This window comes from Triplophysa dalaica, chromosome 3, assembly GCF_015846415.1.
Source record: "Triplophysa dalaica isolate WHDGS20190420 chromosome 3, ASM1584641v1, whole genome shotgun sequence".
Lineage (NCBI taxonomy): Eukaryota > Metazoa > Chordata > Actinopteri > Cypriniformes > Nemacheilidae > Triplophysa > Triplophysa dalaica.
Genome location: NC_079544.1, coordinates 25663285 through 25683176, shown reverse-complemented (window position 1 = coordinate 25683176; position 19892 = coordinate 25663285). Strand labels below are relative to the sequence as shown.

Sequence of the window (19892 nt, the reverse complement as noted above, 5' to 3'; positions counted from 1 at the left end):
CGCAAATTGTTGAGATGCCATTTTTGCATCATTCATCACCTCTTCTTGCAGTAGCACTTGACTGATTTGTCTCATAGCTTGCTGACTTCGCCTTTCTGAGCAGAACATCACCAAAGTTTCAGCTGACAGAGTATTTTAAAATGCACACTGGTCATCAAACTAGGACAATGCTAGTGTTTCCCATAGGTATACATAACAAGATGCCCCACTCAATCGCTCCTGGCACTTAGACGTGTCCGCCATCTTGGAACAGTCCACTGACGTCACTCACAGTTGACCAGTTGACTGCGCTGCGCAGCATGGCTGTGAAATTCATGGGAATTGGGATAACCTTTTGCTGTTGTCATCTGTTAGTGTAGCAGATATAATGTTTGTACGATTATGAAAACATATTTATTGTAGAGTAAACTCAAAGTCCGCTTGAGTTTTAGTGTTAACGTACCAGCTCGCACCGTTCCAATATAGCAGACGACCTATGTATAGCGGCCCATAGAAACGGATGCTAATGCGGCATCTAGTTATTTATACACGTATGGTGTCCCTAACCAGATTTTGCGAGACTATGACCCTGAATGACGTTTTTAATGCTAATTGACATTATGCACAACATAATGGCATTGTATTTTGTGTAGTTAACTGTCACTGTAATCCAACTAAATGCCCAATGAAATAAATATTTTCTGTTTATGTTGTCAGGACGTGCAACAAGTATTATTTAATCATACACTACCTATTTTTACGACATACTGATTATAGCCATGACATCGTCTGACCCAATTAAATAAATAGTGGCTATATGCAGTGATTTTGCTTAGATTACTTTATTATTTGTATCATGCAGCACAAAACCTGTCACTGTGTCTACAACGAATGTGACAAAAGACAATAGAATGCATTAGAACCCTTTAAAATTTTAAAATTTTTCTCCACAGTGAATGTTACGCATCGCACCGGTCACGTCCGATGTAGACACGGTATAAGTATGTGTATTGAACTACGTCTATATTCACAGACGAACTGTGTTCATTCATGTTCACATGTCTAAACAGTCAGTAAAAGATGCTTGGAAACGCTGATTTGTGTGGTACAATGAAAAGAATGCGCTACTTCTCTCTACTACTAACCTCCACAGAATAGACGCGATCCTGCACCAGTGACATTTTCCGACTAAATGAAAGCTCAATTTGATCCAAAATATTGCATGATTTGACGCTATGTAAAGAAATCGCAAAAGGGGTCTGAATGACGCTAAATGATGAAGTTGCTTAGTTTGATTAAGTTAACTCAATTCACCCACAACCCGTTTACCTTAAGTTAGAAGTACAGTGATAACTGTGATATAAGAAATCAGTCGGACGGCGGGAGTGGAAGGGGGGTCACGCCACTCAGATTTTGGGCTGTTGTTGATTTCAGTTCTCTTTTAAGTGATAGGCCTTTCCCGTTTGTCAATCATACCCGCTTGGGACAATTAGTCGAACTCTGCTTTTGCTGTTCCTTGATTTCACTACTTTGACTGAACAGGAGAGTCACCAGGTTTATTGCGTAGTTTAGAGTGAAAAATTGTACCAGCGACTTTGAATTTAAAATGCGTACAGGATGGCAGGTCAGCTTTCACAAACTCTGACCTTCTCAGACTCTCTCCAGCACTTCAGGATGAAGATGTGTGCGTAGATGTCCTCCACACAGATCCAGCTGGACAGACTGAGAGTCGTGTCTGTCCAAACCCAGTCCATCACCGCTCGCAGCTCCGTCAGGAACGGGATGAGACGGAACCTTGGACACATAACACACACCTCACCATAAAATCGTAACAATGACAGGTGGCATCTCCTTCAGTGCACGTGTGAGGGCTTTTGTCACATAAAAACAGTCATTCAACACCAATGACATCACTTCCTGCTCACCCCTGGAAGAGGAAGAGATTGGCGTAGTTGTAGCTCTTGGTGAGGAAGTTTCCCAGTATGCGTGTTGGATATCCGCAGCGAATCTGATACGCCGAGAGTCCGAAATAAAAACATTTCACAAAGTACCACAACTGAGCTATACGGTTCTGACTGAAGCGCCTGCGGAGAGAACATACACAGAGAGTGAACACATCATATCGCTCAACAAAACTTAATACCATTTTGACTGAACTGACAAAAACAAGAATCACATTTGTGGTGGATGAAATGAAATTCCGACTTGTAAGTGCATCAGCGCAAAATACATTTATGAACAGCGTCTCTTTACCTCTCTGTGATTGACGGCAAGATGAAAAACATCCAGAAGTGGATGCCGAACACTAGGAGGACCTGGAAAACCACTTTTCCCATTACCGTCTTCCGCAGGTAAAGAGCACGATCCACAACCATAGTGCCAAACTGAATTAGAACCATGACGAGAAACGGGCCGGGCACTTGATCCTCAGATAATGAAGAGGTGATATCACCACCCTGATGTTTCTGCGAGCCAAGGAAAACGAACATTAACAGAACACTCCCAACAACAGCAACATCAACAATCACAGCTCCTGGCTACTTTACTTAAAGGGCTCATATGGCAACACATGTTTTTCTTTGTCTTTGGTGTGTTATAAATTGCCCATGCATGTATAATACACGTAAGACTGCAAAAATTAAGGTGTTGGAACAAAAGATGCATCCTATCTAAAAGCGAATGCTCATCCAGACTTGCCTGAAATGCCTCATGTAACCACTACCCCACTAATCTACGTCAGTTTGTTGTATGATTTGACAAAGACCGCTCAACTGTATATGCAAGTCAGGGGGCGTACCTGTCAGTACAATTGCTTTGGAACCTGATGTTCCAAATATGGTAAGAGGTGTCACATTTCCTTCAGACACTTGCAGTATTCGACCAATCACTACGCACTGGTTAACTGGAAACTGAAAATACAGCGTTTTTGAACCTTAAATCGCGTGTACACGTTAAAACAAACAATATGTCATATGACCCCTTTAAGGAAAACAATTTGTTTCTGGTGAGCTACCAAGCTGTCTACTGCCTTCTACAACCGAACAGAAAGTATTTTAACATCCAAATTACAAACTTTAGTGTTTCAAAAATGATCATTTACCCCAAACGCCCAAAAGCCAAAGACAATAATGATGAAATCAACAGTGTCAGCCAGAAACATGATGACATAGACGTCTGTCACAGCGTTGTACTCGGGGTGAATCAGATTATAGAAGAACTGACCAATGGGTTGGTAGATCTCAACCAATCTGAAAACAACAACAGAGAAAAAGAACAGACAGACAAACAACAGATGATAAAAACATAAAAACATGAAATGATTCCATTTTACATAATGTTTTTTATGAAACTGCCTGGATTTTTTATGAGATGAAACATCGCAATATATTGGTGTGTTTACAGTGCATTGTGGGTAAACCATCATCTTCTGTCAATATTTATGTGCCATAATCTTTATGTTTACTACTGGTGATGTTTCAGAACGGCTGCATTCTCTACAACACTAACCACAACATTCACAGCACATATAATCTTGTAAAGTGACATTTCAGACAGAAACAAAATATTCAACAGTAAATAAAAAAAGTTTTTAAGCGTTACATTTTACGCATCAGGATTTGATGCATTGGATTACAAAAAGACAAAACAAACCTTGTAGAATAATGTCATAAACGTTTATTAAAAAATGAAATAAGATCAATTTTAGTCACACACACACACACGCACTCACTTCTTGAGCAGGTAAACTTTGGCTTTGATGAGCAGTTCTCTGGTCTTCTCCATGAACATCTCCTTTCGGCTTTTCTGTGGTACTTCAGGTTCACTGTCTGCTCTCCGGCTGCTGTTCCTTGTGCTCGTGCTGCCTGTAAGACAAACACACAAACAAATCCAGACTGTATATGTTGAGGTTTACACACAGTCACTTACAAAAGCAACACATTCAATAATTGCAAATATAACACATTGTAGTAAAATCCCCAAAAACTGGAAGTTCCGGTCGTTTTACTTCCGTATTTTGATGCTTTCCAAGTGGAATTTTGAATGAGAAAAATAGTGGGAGTGTCTTTCGTTTTTCTCTGCGATTTGACAGGATGTATAAAAAAGGCTGTTGCATTTTTAAATGGAACAGGCAGCATACTGACAGTTGAAGGGGAGGAGTTAACGGATTCGCCGCCCAAACCAACTAACATACCTCATTTAAGACAGATAGTCATTATAAGAAGGAAGTGCATTTTCAGATTTTAACTGGAGATTTTGAAGGCACACAGATTTTTTAAAGATAATGACCCACATTGATAAACGATTTACAATAAAGGCTGCAATATTTTTTGAAAAAAATTGGCATTATCATTTTTTATTTCACTGGGAAATAACTGAATACAGAAAGCTTTCACATTTTTTTCAGAGTAATTGACACTAAACCAGGAGATTGCAAACAATATGATAGCAAATTTGGCCTCCCCCTTACCCTGCAATCTAACAGAAAGATACATTTTTGTTGTGGGTGTTCACCTCTTTTGGAGCGTGTGGAGGAGCGTCTGGAGATGTGGGAGCCTCCGCTTGTGCTCTGACGCCGCAGATACGCTCGCTGCTCCGGATAACGTATGTGCACGTTCACATGCGATGAATCCACAGACATCCCGATGTTCACAGACTTTAGCGAGTACGCCGGAGAACTCTTCTTGTCGTCATCGGATGGAATTGCCACTGTCATTTTCCCCTCATCCTCAGACTCGTCTCCATGGACACCGCCTCCCTTTTGGGACATTTTGGGGTCGTCTTCATCCCACAGGCCGTGACACTGAGCCGAGGAGAAAATATACATCTTTCATTTAAAAATAACATGCTGGAAAAAACGCAATGTTACAGTTCAGATTCATCTTTGTTCATATATTCTAAACTAGATAAAACACACCTTGAACAAACTGAGAAAAATACATCTCATTTTTTTAAGAATAAAGGCAAAAATAAAGGGAAAACCTGATAGCTTATGTTTCCCATGAGTAACTGATAGCCGTGTCGCAAATGTGCTAACGTCAAATAAAACAGCAGACATAATATTTGGATTGAGCAGCCAAGAACAACATTTTCTGAAAGTTTCTGGCTTTTACGAGTAAGCTGTAAATTGTACATTTGCATTTTAATGAGGCTCTTTATAATCCAACAGTCAAAGCCAACTTGAAAAACACCTTCAGCCTGACAAAGGGTTTTTACTGGAGTACCCATCATCGCAAAAAACTCTTGTAAAATTCAACCTGAAACCTTTAAAGAAGAGTAACTTCACTCCAGCATGACTTCACCACCATTACACATTGATTTTAAAATCCATTTGATGGTTTTCAAGCTTTCAACAGTCCAGTGGCTTTGTTTCTATCTCCTAATGTCTGATGAATTATGTTTCCATCCACATATTGGCATCCCTTAAACACAGCCTGCAAAATATCTCAAAGCTAAACACAACACAAACACAGCCACAACTCATTCTCAACAATTTGCTGGACTATTGAAAATGTATAGAATATTATTATTTATTTCATGCATTTCCTATTTTGTCATGATTATGCATATGAATACATATTTACAGTAAATTTGCTTTGCCAGAATGCCAAATTGTGAAAAAAGCTATAAAAATAGAGTACATTTGAATTGAACTGAATCCATTGTCTATAGTATAGATATTTTCTAGATGAAGATTAAGATTACAATATTACAATATTTAATTAAATATTAATATGAAATAAATGCTAATATAACAAGAGGGATTTTCAGGAATACGTAGAAGAATGTTAAGTAGAAACCTTCAGTATGGATCTGTGAAAGAACAGAGCCAGCAGCTGGATGAGGTCATAGTGCACGTATCCGTCTTTCTTTTCCACACCGATGATGTTGGGTGGGTGGTACGGCTTCGACTTGTGCATCTCCTGGTTCTGGTTAAATGGAAAAAAGCTGAACTGGAAGAAATATTTGACGACAATAGTCACCTGGAAGAAAAAAAAACACATATTTACAAATCTCCATGAAATGTATAGTATAAAAGTTGCATGTAGTTTAGCCAGGAACTAAACGAGGAAAAAAAAAAAAGAACTGTGTTGTTTAAACCGAGCTCTTTTTTATACTTTTCAGTGGTTGAATATTTGAAAAATCTACAGAGAAACATAAAGGGTGACCAATAGAAAAAAATCATGAGATATGAAGATGCAAGATTTTTGTTTTTATCCGGGCAAGTTTTAAATAAATGTCCCAGCTAAATATAGTTTCATGTTGAACGAATTTGTACTAATCACCACAAACTAAACACAATTAAAAACACTATGTGTGTTCAGTTTCACTGTGTGTCACCAGTCATGTACAAGTCATGAGGGCCTTATAGAAAAAAAGCAAGTGATTTGACATCCCCTGGCTTCACCATAAGATTTAATAGACAAGACAAGTATAACATGTGACCACACGTATTTTCTTAAAGTCTGGCCAGGGAAAGACAAAATTCATTTCAAATTGATTTCTCTATTTTTTCACAAATCTGCATCGTTGTGAAGCAACTTTACAGAAAATACACTTTTTTACATTAAAAAAAACATTTGAATATATATACAGTTGTGTTCAAAATTATTCAACCCCCATTGAAATTGATTGTTTTGGTCGGTTTGACAGTGATTATGATCATTCAGTCATCCTGCTTACAATTAAATCAAAGAGGCACGTGTAGGTCAGACAAATATAACATAACATTTATAATGAAATAACCACAAATGTCTTTTCTGAGCTCACATCATTATCAGTTTTATTCAACCTCCAAGTGACATTCAATCTTAGTACTTAGTACAACATCCTTTTACAGTTATAACAGCTTTTAAACGTGAAGCATAGCTTGACACAAGTGTCTTGCAGCGATCTACGGGTATCTTCACCCATTCATCATGGGCAAAAGCCTCCAGTTCAGTCACATTCTTAGGCTTACGCACTGCAACTGCTTTCTTTAAGTCCCACCAGAGGTTCTCAATCGGATTTAAGTCTGGTCACTGCGATGGCCACTTCAAAATGTTCCAGCATTTAATCTGCAACCATGCTCTAGTGGACTTGGAGGTATGCTTGGGATCATTGTCCTGTTGAAAGGTCCAACATCTTCCAAGCCTCAGGTTTGTGACGGACTGCATCACATTGTCATCCAATATCTCCTGGTACTGAAGAGAATTCATGGTACCTTGCACACGCTGAAGCTTCCCAGTACCTGCAGAAGCAAAACAGCCCCAAACCATGATTGACCCCCCGCCATGCTTCACAGTAGGCAAGGTGTTCTTTTCTTCATAGGCCTTGTTCTTCCTCCTCCAAACATAGCGTTGATCCATGGGCCCAAACAGTTCTAATTTTGTTTCATCAGTCCACAGAACACTATCCCAAAACTTCTGTGGTTTGTCCACATGACTTTTGGCATACTGCAGTCGACTCTTCTTATTCTTTGGGGACAGCAAGGGGGTGTGCCTGGGAGTTCTGGCATGGAGGCCTTCATTACGCAGGGTGCGCCGTATTGTCTGAGCAGAAACTTCAGTACCCACATCTGACAAATCTTTTCTCAGTTCCTCAGCAGTCACACAGGGACTTTTCTCCACTCTACGCTTCAGGTAGCGCACAGCAGTCGAAGACAGCATCTTCTTTCTGCCACGACCAGGTAGCGTTTCAACAGTGCCCTTTGCCTTGAATTTGCGAATGATGCTTCCTATGGTGTCTCTTGGTATGTTTAACATCTTTGCAATCTTCTTATAGCCATTGCCCTTCCTGTGAAGAGTAATCACCTGTTCTCTTGTCTTCCTGGACCATTCTCTTGACCTCACCATGTTTGTAACCACACCAGTAAATGTCTAGAAGGAGCTGAGTATCACAGTCATTTTAAAGCTGCCTAATTGGTGCTTATTAGGCTTTTTTGCTGCTCCCTGATATCCACAGGTGTTTTCAATACCTGATTGAAAACACTTCATTCAACCTCTGTTCTTCAGAGTGGTAGTCTTTAAGGGGTTGAATAATTATGTCAATGAAGAATTCACAAAAGAAACATTTACTACTGTATTACAAAACTAATTGATTTCATTTTAGTTGCATATAGTTCTTTAAGAAGTCCTTGTAGGATTTCATTCTGAATACAATTACAAATGTACACTAAATTCCCTAAAACCATTTACAGCATTGGGGGTTGAATAATTTTGAACACAACTGTATAATATAAAGAAACTATAAACAAGTTGTAAAAACAGTTTTAGAGAACACTGTATTGAACCCCCTTTACCTCTGTGTACACAATGGCGGTCATCCAGAAGCGTTTGCTAGGTCGTGGGACAGAAAGCATGGCCCACAGAAAGATGAGGATGGGCAGCACCAGCGTCGCCATGGAAGCGGAGATCATGTGATTGATGATGATCACCAGGAAACACACCATCTCTGAGTGCGCCACCAGCAGGTTATAAAGAGCATAACACAGCTGTAGACCCAGCGGCTGTGATTTATAGAAACGCTCAGATTTATCCAGTTCCTCATCATAAAACATTCTGAAAAACGCAGAAAAAACAGATGAGTAAAAAAAATCTGAATTCAAATATGTCAAATAATGTAAGACAATACAATCAAACATCTGAATACTGACTTGTTGAGCAGCAACTCGCTGGCGGTCAGCTCAGTGGTCGTTGAAGGCAGAAGAGGATCGTCCAGATCAGATCTGCTGTCAGGGGTCATGACCATCAGATGCCTGTCACAGTCACTTTCATCTGAGCTCACAGACAGACGGTCGAAACTCACGGCTTTGCTGTAACTGGGCGGCACATCTGCATCAGAGGTGTTGGGGGCTTCGGTGTCCAGGGTAAAAAGCTGCCCGGTGTCTGGATCCGTGTACACGTTTTCCGCTTCCGACGATTCACAATCGTACCTTTGGAGAGCTGGTTCTGCATCTTCATCCTCACTAACAAACTGCTCTTCCTCAACATGCACCTTACACTCCGGCTGGAGGACATGAAGATCTTCACCTTCTTCCTCAGCCTCTGCTGGCACCCAAAGACATTCCTCTCTTACTTCATGTGTCTCTTCTTCAGGGCCCGCCTCCTCATGGGTTTGCTGTCTAGGCTCCACCTCCTGACCGGGATGCTGTCTGGGCTCCGGCCCCTCAACCGATAGCTGTATGGGCTGCGCCTCCTCAATGGGCTGCTGTCTAGGCTCCGCCTCCTGACCAGGTTGCTGTCTGGATTCTGCCTCGTCACTGGGATGCTGTCTAGGCTCTGCCCCCTCACCCGTTTGCTGTCTGGGCTCTGCCTCCAGACGAGGTTGCTGTCTAGGCTCTGCCTCTTGCTTTTTGCGTTCCATCTTGTCCGTCTGGTATTGCTCGTTGTCCACCTCATCGATGGTGTCGTCTGTACCTTGCCTTGAGAACAGTGTGATGCACTGAGTGGCTTCACTGAAAACAACACAAAATGTCAGATATGCAGAATTTAATTTTTTTATTTCTGCTTTTTGACACAATAACAAGCTGATCAAATAAACATCAAGTAACAAAAATGTTTATTTTTCTTTCTTTGTTTTATTTTTTTTATCGTAAAACACGTCTAACAGCAGGTGATGATGCTGATGGATGTGAGGATGAGAGTGATGAAAAGACCTGGAGATGATGCTGCTCCCGCTGTCTGCCGAGGAATTGGACATATCCAGGCCGTACATTTTGCGCAGTTTGGGACGAGCGCGCTCGCTGGTTTTGGGAATATTCTGAGGCATATCGTCCAGATCATCAAGTGTGGACTGACGGGAAAACAGCATGGTCGCGTCTGTGTACGCGCTGATGGATGGAAACATGTAGATGTGGAAATATGAGGAAACTCAATGACAATGACTATGATATGAAATGAAACAATGAGAGAAACACAGAGCTCTGTCCCATTACATACATCACAAATGAGACCTTCAATATCTCATCTGTTTCCCCTACAGAACAATATGAATCAACAGAGAGCAAATGGAGATGAGCCAGAACTAGACAGTAGCTGCATCTCAATTTGTTTAAATTTGCGTTTGAACAAAGAACTTGGAAGAAAGAATTTCATGTATTTCAAATAGGCTCACAATTATAGACTAAATAAATGGCCTCAAGCTGGAGGTTCTATCTGGGATGTTTTCACTTTTTACTTTTTGACTGGTAGATCTGGCCTTTCATCAAGTCCCAGGATGGGGATCTTGGGCTCAAAAAGGTTGATGACCACTGGTATACGTCATCAAAGTTTCTTGATTTGGGTTTTATTTCAGAAAGGTTAGAATGAAACTACAATGATAAAGTCTAAAGAGAAATAGTTGTTCAGTTTATCATGTTTTATAATGAAATGGGACAACCTCGATGACGAATGCGGTTGACAAATGCGACCTCCAGAGGACCCAGCCTTCGAATTTAGAAGCAGCTTATGATGTATTATGACGATTTATGAAACTGTCAAATGAACAGAAAGTCTTCAAAGAACAAATGTTCGTCTTTATTAACCGAGAATCCACCAGAACTTGAAAACATGCCAGAAGACAATTTTTTTTACTAAAGACAAAAAAAAACATATTAAAAAAATATACATTTTGGTGCCGGGCGCCTAAATTCTTTGCTTTTGCAGTTTTTCATCTATTGCTTTTTTTTGCTTAAAGATTTTGGTTGCACCAAACACATAATTAAGTTTGTAAGCTTAATTTTACTGTATCAGTTTTCCATCCTTCTCTTGCAGAGTTGGGAAAATTTAGCATCTGAAAAGAGTGAGGACATTAACAATCTTAACAACAGCTCCTCTGTGCAATTACTGAACTTCATAAAAACCTGGAGATGCTGTCCCGGGACGCAAATGAGTCCAGACTGTGTCCGACCCGTCTGCGGCGTCCTCTATGCGAGCCTGAATCCTCCTCGCTGATGCAATCCAGTCCAGATTCACGAGACACATTAAGTTTCATCTGTTTCTGATAGTACACATGAATGCTCTCACGTGACGGCACATTTCCCTGCGTGACAGACAGATCTGTGCATTAGTGACGCTCTGATTAAGATCTGATTTAACCTTGGCAGAATTGTTCACTGAGAACCTTTTTGACTTCTCTGGTTAACATGCAGCGTTCGATGCGCAGGACGGTGGAGATGTCGATGTATTCTCTGCAGACGGAGTTCAGCCATGTGGTGATGCTCTCAATGGTGGTGAGAAACAGAACCCAGGTGAACTTGATGATGTTAAAAACCCTCTTGATTATGTTGTCTGCAGGAAGAGACCTTTTCATGAGTTTTCACTGAAGTTCACAGTCATATAACACTGTTATCATGAAGATTATATGACGGCACCTGTTTCATTAGATTTGTCTTCTTCAGAACTTTGACCATCTTCTTCACCAACCTCTATTGCCACATGACCTACACACATACACACACACACAGGAGGTTTCTCGTCTGTAATACCAACCTTACAATTCACATAAAATATTTGAATGTTTAATATTTTAAGGAATTAAAACACCATGGACTACCACAGACTATAAAGAAGAATTTGTTGCAGACATCTACAAGATTAGAGTAAATTTTTATTTCATCATGCAGATAACAAGTAATCCAATGAAATGCAGATGGAATTTTTACCAGAATTATAAATTGCAGATGGATAAAGAAATGGACAGAAAATGGACAGAGATGGACGTGAATGGATGGATGGAGAGTGGTATAGATGGATGGATGGATGGATAGATGGATGGATAGAGAGAGAGGGAGGGATAGAGAGAGAAAAATTGATGGATGGACGGATGAAGGAAAGGGGGATGGATCGATAGAAAGAGAGAGAGATGGATGGAAGGATCAATGGATGAATAGCGAGAGGGAGTAATAGATTAATGGATATGAGAAGGAGGTATAGATGAATGGTTGGATGATGGATAGAGATAGAGAAAAGAGATGAAGGACGGATGCAGAGAGAGAGAGAGAGAGAGAGAGAGAGAGAGAGAGAGAGAGGAGGGGTGGATAGATGGATAGAGAGGTGGATGAAAGGATGAATAAATGGAAGGTGGACAGAAGAACATTTATGGTTAAAATGATAGATGGAGAGAGAGAGAAATAGGGAGATGGATGGATGAAAGAAGGTGAGAGAAAGAGATAGATGAAAGGATGGATGGAGAGAAAGAGAGAGAAAAGTAATGAGATGGATGAAGAGAGAAAGAGTGAGTGATGGATGGTTGCTAAATAACACAAATGTGGTTGAAATGATATTGAATGGAAAGGCAATCGAGAGAGAGAGACTGGAATGGGATGGATGGATAGAGGGGTAGATGGAAGGTTGAGTAAATAGAAGGATGGATGAGAGATAGAAAGAGATAGAAAGAGAGAGAGAGAGATGGATGGATGGAAGGATAGAGAGAGAGAGAGAGAGAGAGAGAGACAGAGAGAGAGAGAGAGAGAGAGAGAGAGAGAAAGAAAGAAAGAAAGAAAGAAAGAGAGATGGATGGATAGAGAGAAAGAAGGATGGATGGATGGATGGATATATAGATGGAGAAAGAGAGTGAGATGGATGGATGAATAGAGGGAGAGAGGTGGATGGATGGTTGAAATGTAATATGTAGAGAGAGAGAGCTTGTATTAAACCACACAATTGTTTAAAAAAAGAAAATGACACACTCAATATCTGCTCATTTCTCTTTCTTACCGTCTTTATTATCTTTTTTATGTCTGTGACCACGGCCATATCGCTTCCAGAAATATTTCCGTCCTTTAGTTCTTTCTTTCAGTGCTGTTTTAGAGTCTGTGATCCAAGCGTGATACACAAACTATAATGTAACAACAACGAAAATTCACGTATAAATACAAAATACCTTAACACTGAGTTTCACATAGAATAATTCAATACAGAAAAATGTTTCATGTCCGGTCTTTTCAGGAGATTAGCAGAATTTAAACACATGAATCATTCTTACCCAAATTAAAAAGCCAAAAGATACTTTTATACAAAATACACCATTTACAACCCTGAGTTTGTATTTAATCCCCTGAAAAGGCTGAATGTGACACACAACCCCAGACATTCCCCACACTGAATACAAACAACTCTTCAATCCAAATGTCAACTGCGATTTAAGCAATTTGTACTCAATCATTTGATGATGAACTGAATCATTTCATTACATACTGAATCATTTGATGACATTAAGTTGTTTGAATCCAGTCTACACATAAAGCAGATTTCCGAGCCAATGAACGTGGTGAACGCCACTAACAACAGAATTGTAAAGTCACTCCACAAAACCATCAGCATACAGTGGAGAAAACATCAAATAATGAGTTGAAAATAAAAACCGTTCCTTCCATAAAACACCACACAAATGTCACAATGAGTCGAAACGTTTCCATTCCATGTCTCTTACATAAATTGATAGTTTGTCGTTGTTATTTTTTGTTCAAGCTTAAACAACAGAAATGTGGTTGGACTAACATGGAATGGAAAGTGTCTTTTATGAACAAACACAAGGATTGAAGCAGAACAGATGACACACGCGGGCCGCTTGGATACCTTGGTTGCCCTGATAATATACTGCAGGACGGTTTTTGGCAGTTTAATGACTGATTTGGGTAAAGCCACAAGGGCCGAAGCAAACTTTCCGATTGCTCGCTGAGAACAAAGAACCGGGAGAGAGATTGAAAGAGTCATAGGCATCAACATCCACAAGTCCTTCAAACATTGCTGCACAACACTACACAATACAACAGATCGTCATTTATTAAATGTGTTTATGTAAACGATGAAAGAATCCTCCATAAAAAGAAATATTCAGTTCCCTTACAATGAACATGCAAACCTCAAGTTCGCAAAGTATTAAGTAACTAATTTAAAGTTAAAGTACATTTTAAGTACACTTTATGTAGTAATATCTATTTACTAGTATCTTTACCATTTCAAAACTATTTAAGACCAAATTTGCCCACCTTACAGTTTATAAAAGTCTACTTTTAAGTATAATTCAAGTGTAACCTTACACTTTGAGGACACAACTAGTTGTTTGTCCTGCAACAATACTACAAGTTCAATCCTTGTAGCACATTTTAGTATATAAAAGTTCACTTAAAAGCGGGGTTACCGATTTCCGAATTACGTTTTACGAGTACGGAAACAACCTTGCAGCCAATCAGCAGTAAGGTGCACAGTGCACAGGACGGACATTAGCCGAGCCGAGCACTGACGAAACCGAAAGATGGGGGTGGAGTGTGTCTGTTTTGGTGATTTGAACATCAACATCGGCTATGAGAAATCGGACACCCTGCCTTTAAGTATACACTCAGTAAACAACCTAGTGAAGAAATGTATTTAATCGGCTATACTCACTTCAGAGTAAACACGACTACTGTAGAGGCCAAGTCAACTTAGAATACTTAATGTTTTATTGAGATAAACTTAAAAGAAAACGTCAAGCATTTTTTGGAGAAGTACATACTGTCTGTATATACTGGAAGTTTCATTTCTTACTTTGAATTTTAATTAAATATATTTATATCGCAACTTTTTTTGTAAAGGTTCTTAAAAGGCAGAAAAGCAAGTTTTTTATTTTACATATTTTCTTAATAGTAAATATGTTGACTCCTTATTCTGAGCTGTTAACATTTATGAATTTGAAGGGGATCGACCCTTGAGGTTTACCAGTTGAGCTACATACCAAAACAAAAAAAATTTACTTGGAAAAAAACAAAAGTAAGTCCAAATGAATGTTCCTTTTCCTGCTTTAAAAACAGTCATGGACACCAAAAGAAATTGTATTATTCGGTTACTCACCTGGAAGGCAGATTTCTGAGGCACCTCATCCTCTTTCTCTGTGTCCTCTTCCTCCTCCTCTTCACTGTCAGTTTCAAACAGGTAATAATCACCACTTCTAACCACTGAGAGAGGAACCACGAGAGTGTTTAGACAGAAGGGTAAAAAGTAAGAAACAGGTGAAGAATGTCATTAGATCATACAGTTAATTTAGCCACAAACATTCGGCCTGAGAAAACACCAACCAATCCCTCTGACCTGAAACAAATCTCATTTAATAAAACTAATGACCATCTCACAGCAATTTGTAAGTATTTTACAAGCCGGCTAAACCAATGCTCTATAAAGACCAAGGGAAAACTTCTTTATTTCATTCCTTTCTAGACCACGACAGCTGTTGTCAATATAAACTTGCTGTCTGGATTTCTTTTAAATTAAGATAGATAACAAAAAATATAATCCACAAGTTTCCGGAGGGCACTACTGTGAAAATGAACATGGGTACAACTTCCGGTGAAGCAGCAGAAGAAGGGCCCAGGGTATTGCACTGTATGCAGCATTGAATAATTATTCTGATTTTTTTTTTCAAAACTGATGAGCAACACATGTTCGTGACCGCACTTACAACCAGGTGAAGTTTATTTCGCATCTTGAAAAACAGCACTTCACACTTCTAAAGTTAAGACAGACTGCTCCTGTGAGGGACTGTACAGTTTTTAAAAGACGAACTTTAAAATGTGGACCGCTTATATCAAGCAAATAGATAATGAACATTTAACATCACTTAGACTGAATGTGCTCATAGCTTAAAAAGTTAGTTGACAGTTTTAAAAGAGATCATGTTATCATCTAAACACTGCATGGTCTTTAATAAAAACATGAGGCAGAAAACTGGATTTACAAGGATTATTTACTATATTTTACTGACGTGTTGTCATAAATCTGTTGGAATATATCGCATCATGTGGACTAGATTTCTCATCTGATATGCTTGATGGAAAATAGGTAGGCTATTTCTTCCACTTATCGTCTTATAACAAAATGTGGATAGAATGTTTAAAAATGTAAAAAGGCAGCTTTTGCACAAGATCTTTAGTATAATGGTATAACTTGAAATACGGTAAATGTTGTGTCGAGCCGACTGATGGGGTTCGCCCTTGAGAACCTATAAACTCTGACTACTATAGAAGAGGCCAATGAAATTTGGCTAATGAAATTTGCATGCCGGTCTCCGCCCACGGATATCCATTATAAAAGGAAAACGGCGTGCAGCATTCATTTACCTTTTGTTCTGAAGAGCCTGAGAGCCTCTCATGACTACAGCAGAGGACGATACGTGTTGTGGCATAAGGGACACAACGTCTTGTTCCCTCCATACAGACGTAACCGAAACGTTCCCTTTCTGTCGGTCTCTCGACGTTGTGTCGAGCCGACAGATGGGGTTCCTATGGAAAACGCCACAACGTTGTATCGTGTCGCAATGGTAGCAGGCCTGGGCATGTCAGCACGAGGCTTTCACGAAACTGTAAGCTTCCAGTGTGATGGTCAGGGGGTCCCAGTGCTTTCTTGGAGAAAGATGGGTACACCCTGACCGGCAACCTTTCACGGACGGAGGCCTTAGCTCTCTACTGGTGAGAGGCCGTCTGGATTGGGTTAACACCGGGTGAGCGGGACTTCCTTAATTAGGGATGCGCTGCAGAGGCCACTTCCTACCCGCGGGGAGGAATACAGTGGATATAGATATGGTCTCGCTCTTAGGGGAGATTGCATGGAACATGCGGACTGAGTAGTTAACCGTGAGGTGGAGGTTCACCTGGGGGAGATCATGGGTTACCAGGAGTGGGAACCATCTCATGAGGATACATCAGACGGAACAGCCCACGGAGGGGGTGTTACAGACGTCCGGTAGCACTAGGTCCGGTTAGAGCTATCTGTGATAGTTTGTATGTTCTCCCGGCCTAAGGGGGGAGGCTGCTCTGCCAAGCCGACCCCCAGGGGGTGCTTGCTTATTGATGGATAGAATGCCTGTTCTTAACCATGTGGATGGGTAAGAAGGGAGGTGGATGGGATGCCTGTTCTTAACCATGTGGTTGGGTAGGAAGGGAGGTAGAGAGCACACTGACCAAACCTGCTGGAGGGTGGGGAGGTGCATTCGTAGGCATACGCCCCGCCGGATGCCAGTCCTACATGTTACCACACAGGACGTGTGACCCTGCTTTACGCGAAGGTTGTAAAACCATGCGAAGGTGTTGGGCATTCTGCCAGAGAGGCGCCTCTTGTGATCAGTATGCTGCCGTGACGGCATCCACAATCTAGTTCGCCAGACTCTGTTTGGAGACAGCTCTCCCCTTCTGCTGTCCTCCGAAACAGACAAAGAGCTGGTCAGAGCTCCTGAAGCTCTGCGTGCAGTCCAAGTAGAGGCGCAGTGCTTATACTGGACACAACACGGATGGGGATGGGTCTTCCTCCCCAATGGGGAGCGCCTGCAAGTTCACCACTTGGTCCTGGAAGGGAGTCGTGGGTCTCAGGATAACGTGAGAGTTGCCAGGGCCGAATTCAAGGCAATCCGGGGACACAGAGAATGCTTAAAGGTCCCCTACCCCCTTGAAGGAAGCTAGCGCCATCAGGAGGGCCGTCTTACTTGAAAGGTGAGGAAGATCAGAACCTCCGAGGGGCTTGGTGGGGGGCCCAGAGAGGCCCACCAGGACCACTTTAAGGTCCCAAGAGGGTATGGAGCCGAGACAAGGTGGATTCTGCCTTCTCGCGCCCCTTAGGAACCTGGTGACCAGGTCGTGCTGCCCTAGAGACTTTCAATCAACTGAGTTGTGACGAGTGGCGATAGCAACTACATACACCTTGAGATGTTAGTCTCCAGTCTCTCTTGTAAGATGGACAACATGATCCTGATCGAGCACCTCCGTGGGTCTTCTCATTGAGAGAGACACCAGGATGAGAAGAGGCGCCATTTATAGGCGTATAACTGCCTAGTAGATGGGGCCCTAGCCTGGATGATGGTCTCCGCCACAGACGGGGGTAGCCTACTCAGGATCTCCTCGTCCCGTCTAGAGACCAGACATGGAGGTTCCAGAGGTCTGGTCTGGGATGCCAGAACGTGTTCTTCCCCTGAGAGAGCAGGTCCTCAGTCAGGGGAATGGGGTAGGGGGAGTCGTTGTCAAGAGCATCAGCTCTTAGAACAAAGTGCGGTTGGGCCAATGTGGCGCAACCAATAACACTTGGTGCTCCTCTTCCCTGATCTTGCACAGTGTCGGTGCAATGAGGTTCACTAGGGGGAAGGCGTACTTCCGCTTTTCCCGCGACCAGCTGTGCGCAAGGGCATCTGTACAAAATACAAAACCGTCTTCCATCGACAGAGGGGCGTTATCACCATGCGCCTGCTGCTGGTGTGCCACACTCTCCTAGGAATTCGACTCTGTAGCCAGTGTTGGAGCGGTCCCATGTGCATCAACTCGAGGCGTATTACCCCCGCAGAGGACGCCATGTGTCCCAGGAGCCTCTGAAACATGGCTGGCGGGTTTACGCTCGCAGAGGTCCCCATATCACCAACGCTGCTAGCCCTAGCAGACATCTGGGCCTTAGCCACCGATGTCACAGCCCGGGTAGCAGACGAAGTGGTGGCTGGTTCCCAGAGGAAGACAGCCACCCGTGACCGCAACTTCTGCATGACCGCAGTGCGGGCAAGATGTGTCTACGAAAGCTTCCTCAGCGTGCTGGACGCCCAGACACCTGATGCAGCTATCGTGTACGTCCCCCTCCTCGATGAGGGTGCCGCACCCAAGAGAACAGTGGGACGTGCCCTGCTAGAGAATTCACAGACTTTTTGGAAATTTCTCTGAACACCTCTAGAACCGCCGAGACACCCAGGGGAAGGCCGCTGCAGGATAGGGACGATCCGCTGCTTCACGTCATAGATTTGGCATTTTTCTTGAAGATTTTTAAGTAGTTTGTAATCATGAGCGATGGCTCTGAAGAACAAAAGGTAAATGAATGCTGCACGCAGTCTTCCTTCTATACCGGATATCCGGGGGCGGAGACCGGCATGCAAATTTCTTCAGTCAAATTTCATTGGCATCTTCTACAGTAGTCAGAGTTGATAGGTTCTCAAGGACGAACCCCATCTGTCGGCTCGACACAACGTTGAGAGACCGACAAACAGGGAACCGGAAGTTAATCCCATCATTCGCACAAAGTGTCATGGGGCGTAGGAAACTTGTGGATAGAATCACTGCAAAAACTACTAAAACACTTTCTTGAGAGAAAAAAAAAGACCAACTATCTTCATTTCATTTAGCATCTCAAGTGAATGTGTCTTGATTTAAGATTGTTAAGAGATTTCTACAGGAAAATAAGACAATAAAATAAAATTAGTGAATGAGCAAAAAACAACATATGAAGATATTGCAAAAGCTATTTCAAAAAGAAAATTCTGTCATCATTTATTCACCCTCAGAATGTTCCAAACCTGTTAACACTTCTTTGTTCTGCTGAACACACAGGAAGAAATTTGGAAGAATATCAGAGCTCACCCACCATTTACTGCCATAGTAGGGAAAATAAATAGTATGGGAGTTAATGGGGGTTGAGATTTGACATTCTTCCAGATATTTTCCTTTGTATTCAGAAAAACAAAGAAGAACACTCCGCGGGTGAATAAATGATGACAGAATTTTCATTTTGGAGGAAGGATCCCTTTAAGAAAGCAAAAGTAGATTTAAAAAATAAATAATCATTTTCTATTAATCATCTACATTAAAACACACATATAAGATCATTTTTTGTGGATCTAGTAGGGTCATCCTAAATCTCTGTGAACGCAGTGTCACAGTCACACAGCACAACATGAATTGAAGTAAAGAAACTGCCTTGTGTCCTTGAACAGAAGTTCCACAATGGAGAGGAAGTGCAGGGGAGGATGCTGGGAAAACACTTCATTTAAAGAGGTGGAACCAAATTACCACCCTGTACAGGCCTGATGTCCGATTTTATACAGTGACTAGAGTTTATCTTTATATAAAACCCTTACAAAAAAGTACCATGGTATTACCATGTGGTCCCACAGTAATACCATGTTTTCTCTAGACATGATGGTAATACCACAGTATTCTATCAAGTATTAAATAGAAATAC

General features: G+C 41.4%; 1 protein-coding gene across 1 annotated transcript in view; it reads right to left on the bottom strand.

The window, feature by feature from the left end:
• Window positions 1-19892, bottom strand: part of LOC130418249 (piezo-type mechanosensitive ion channel component 2) — a 98201-nt gene that overhangs the window by 7731 nt on the left and 70578 nt on the right. The window contains exons 32-46 of the mRNA XM_056744284.1: window positions 14769-14872; window positions 12654-12774; window positions 11309-11377; window positions 11059-11225; window positions 10799-10977; window positions 9614-9787; window positions 8612-9412; window positions 8258-8516; window positions 5778-5960; window positions 4492-4780; window positions 3710-3842; window positions 3080-3227; window positions 2233-2444; window positions 1905-2063; window positions 1626-1773 (exon numbers count right to left, since the gene is read on the bottom strand). Of these exons, the coding sequence (XP_056600262.1) occupies window positions 1626-1773; window positions 1905-2063; window positions 2233-2444; window positions 3080-3227; window positions 3710-3842; window positions 4492-4780; window positions 5778-5960; window positions 8258-8516; window positions 8612-9412; window positions 9614-9787; window positions 10799-10977; window positions 11059-11225; window positions 11309-11377; window positions 12654-12774; window positions 14769-14872 (3146 nt within the window). The remainder of the gene's footprint in view (window positions 1-1625; window positions 1774-1904; window positions 2064-2232; window positions 2445-3079; window positions 3228-3709; window positions 3843-4491; window positions 4781-5777; window positions 5961-8257; window positions 8517-8611; window positions 9413-9613; window positions 9788-10798; window positions 10978-11058; window positions 11226-11308; window positions 11378-12653; window positions 12775-14768; window positions 14873-19892) is intronic.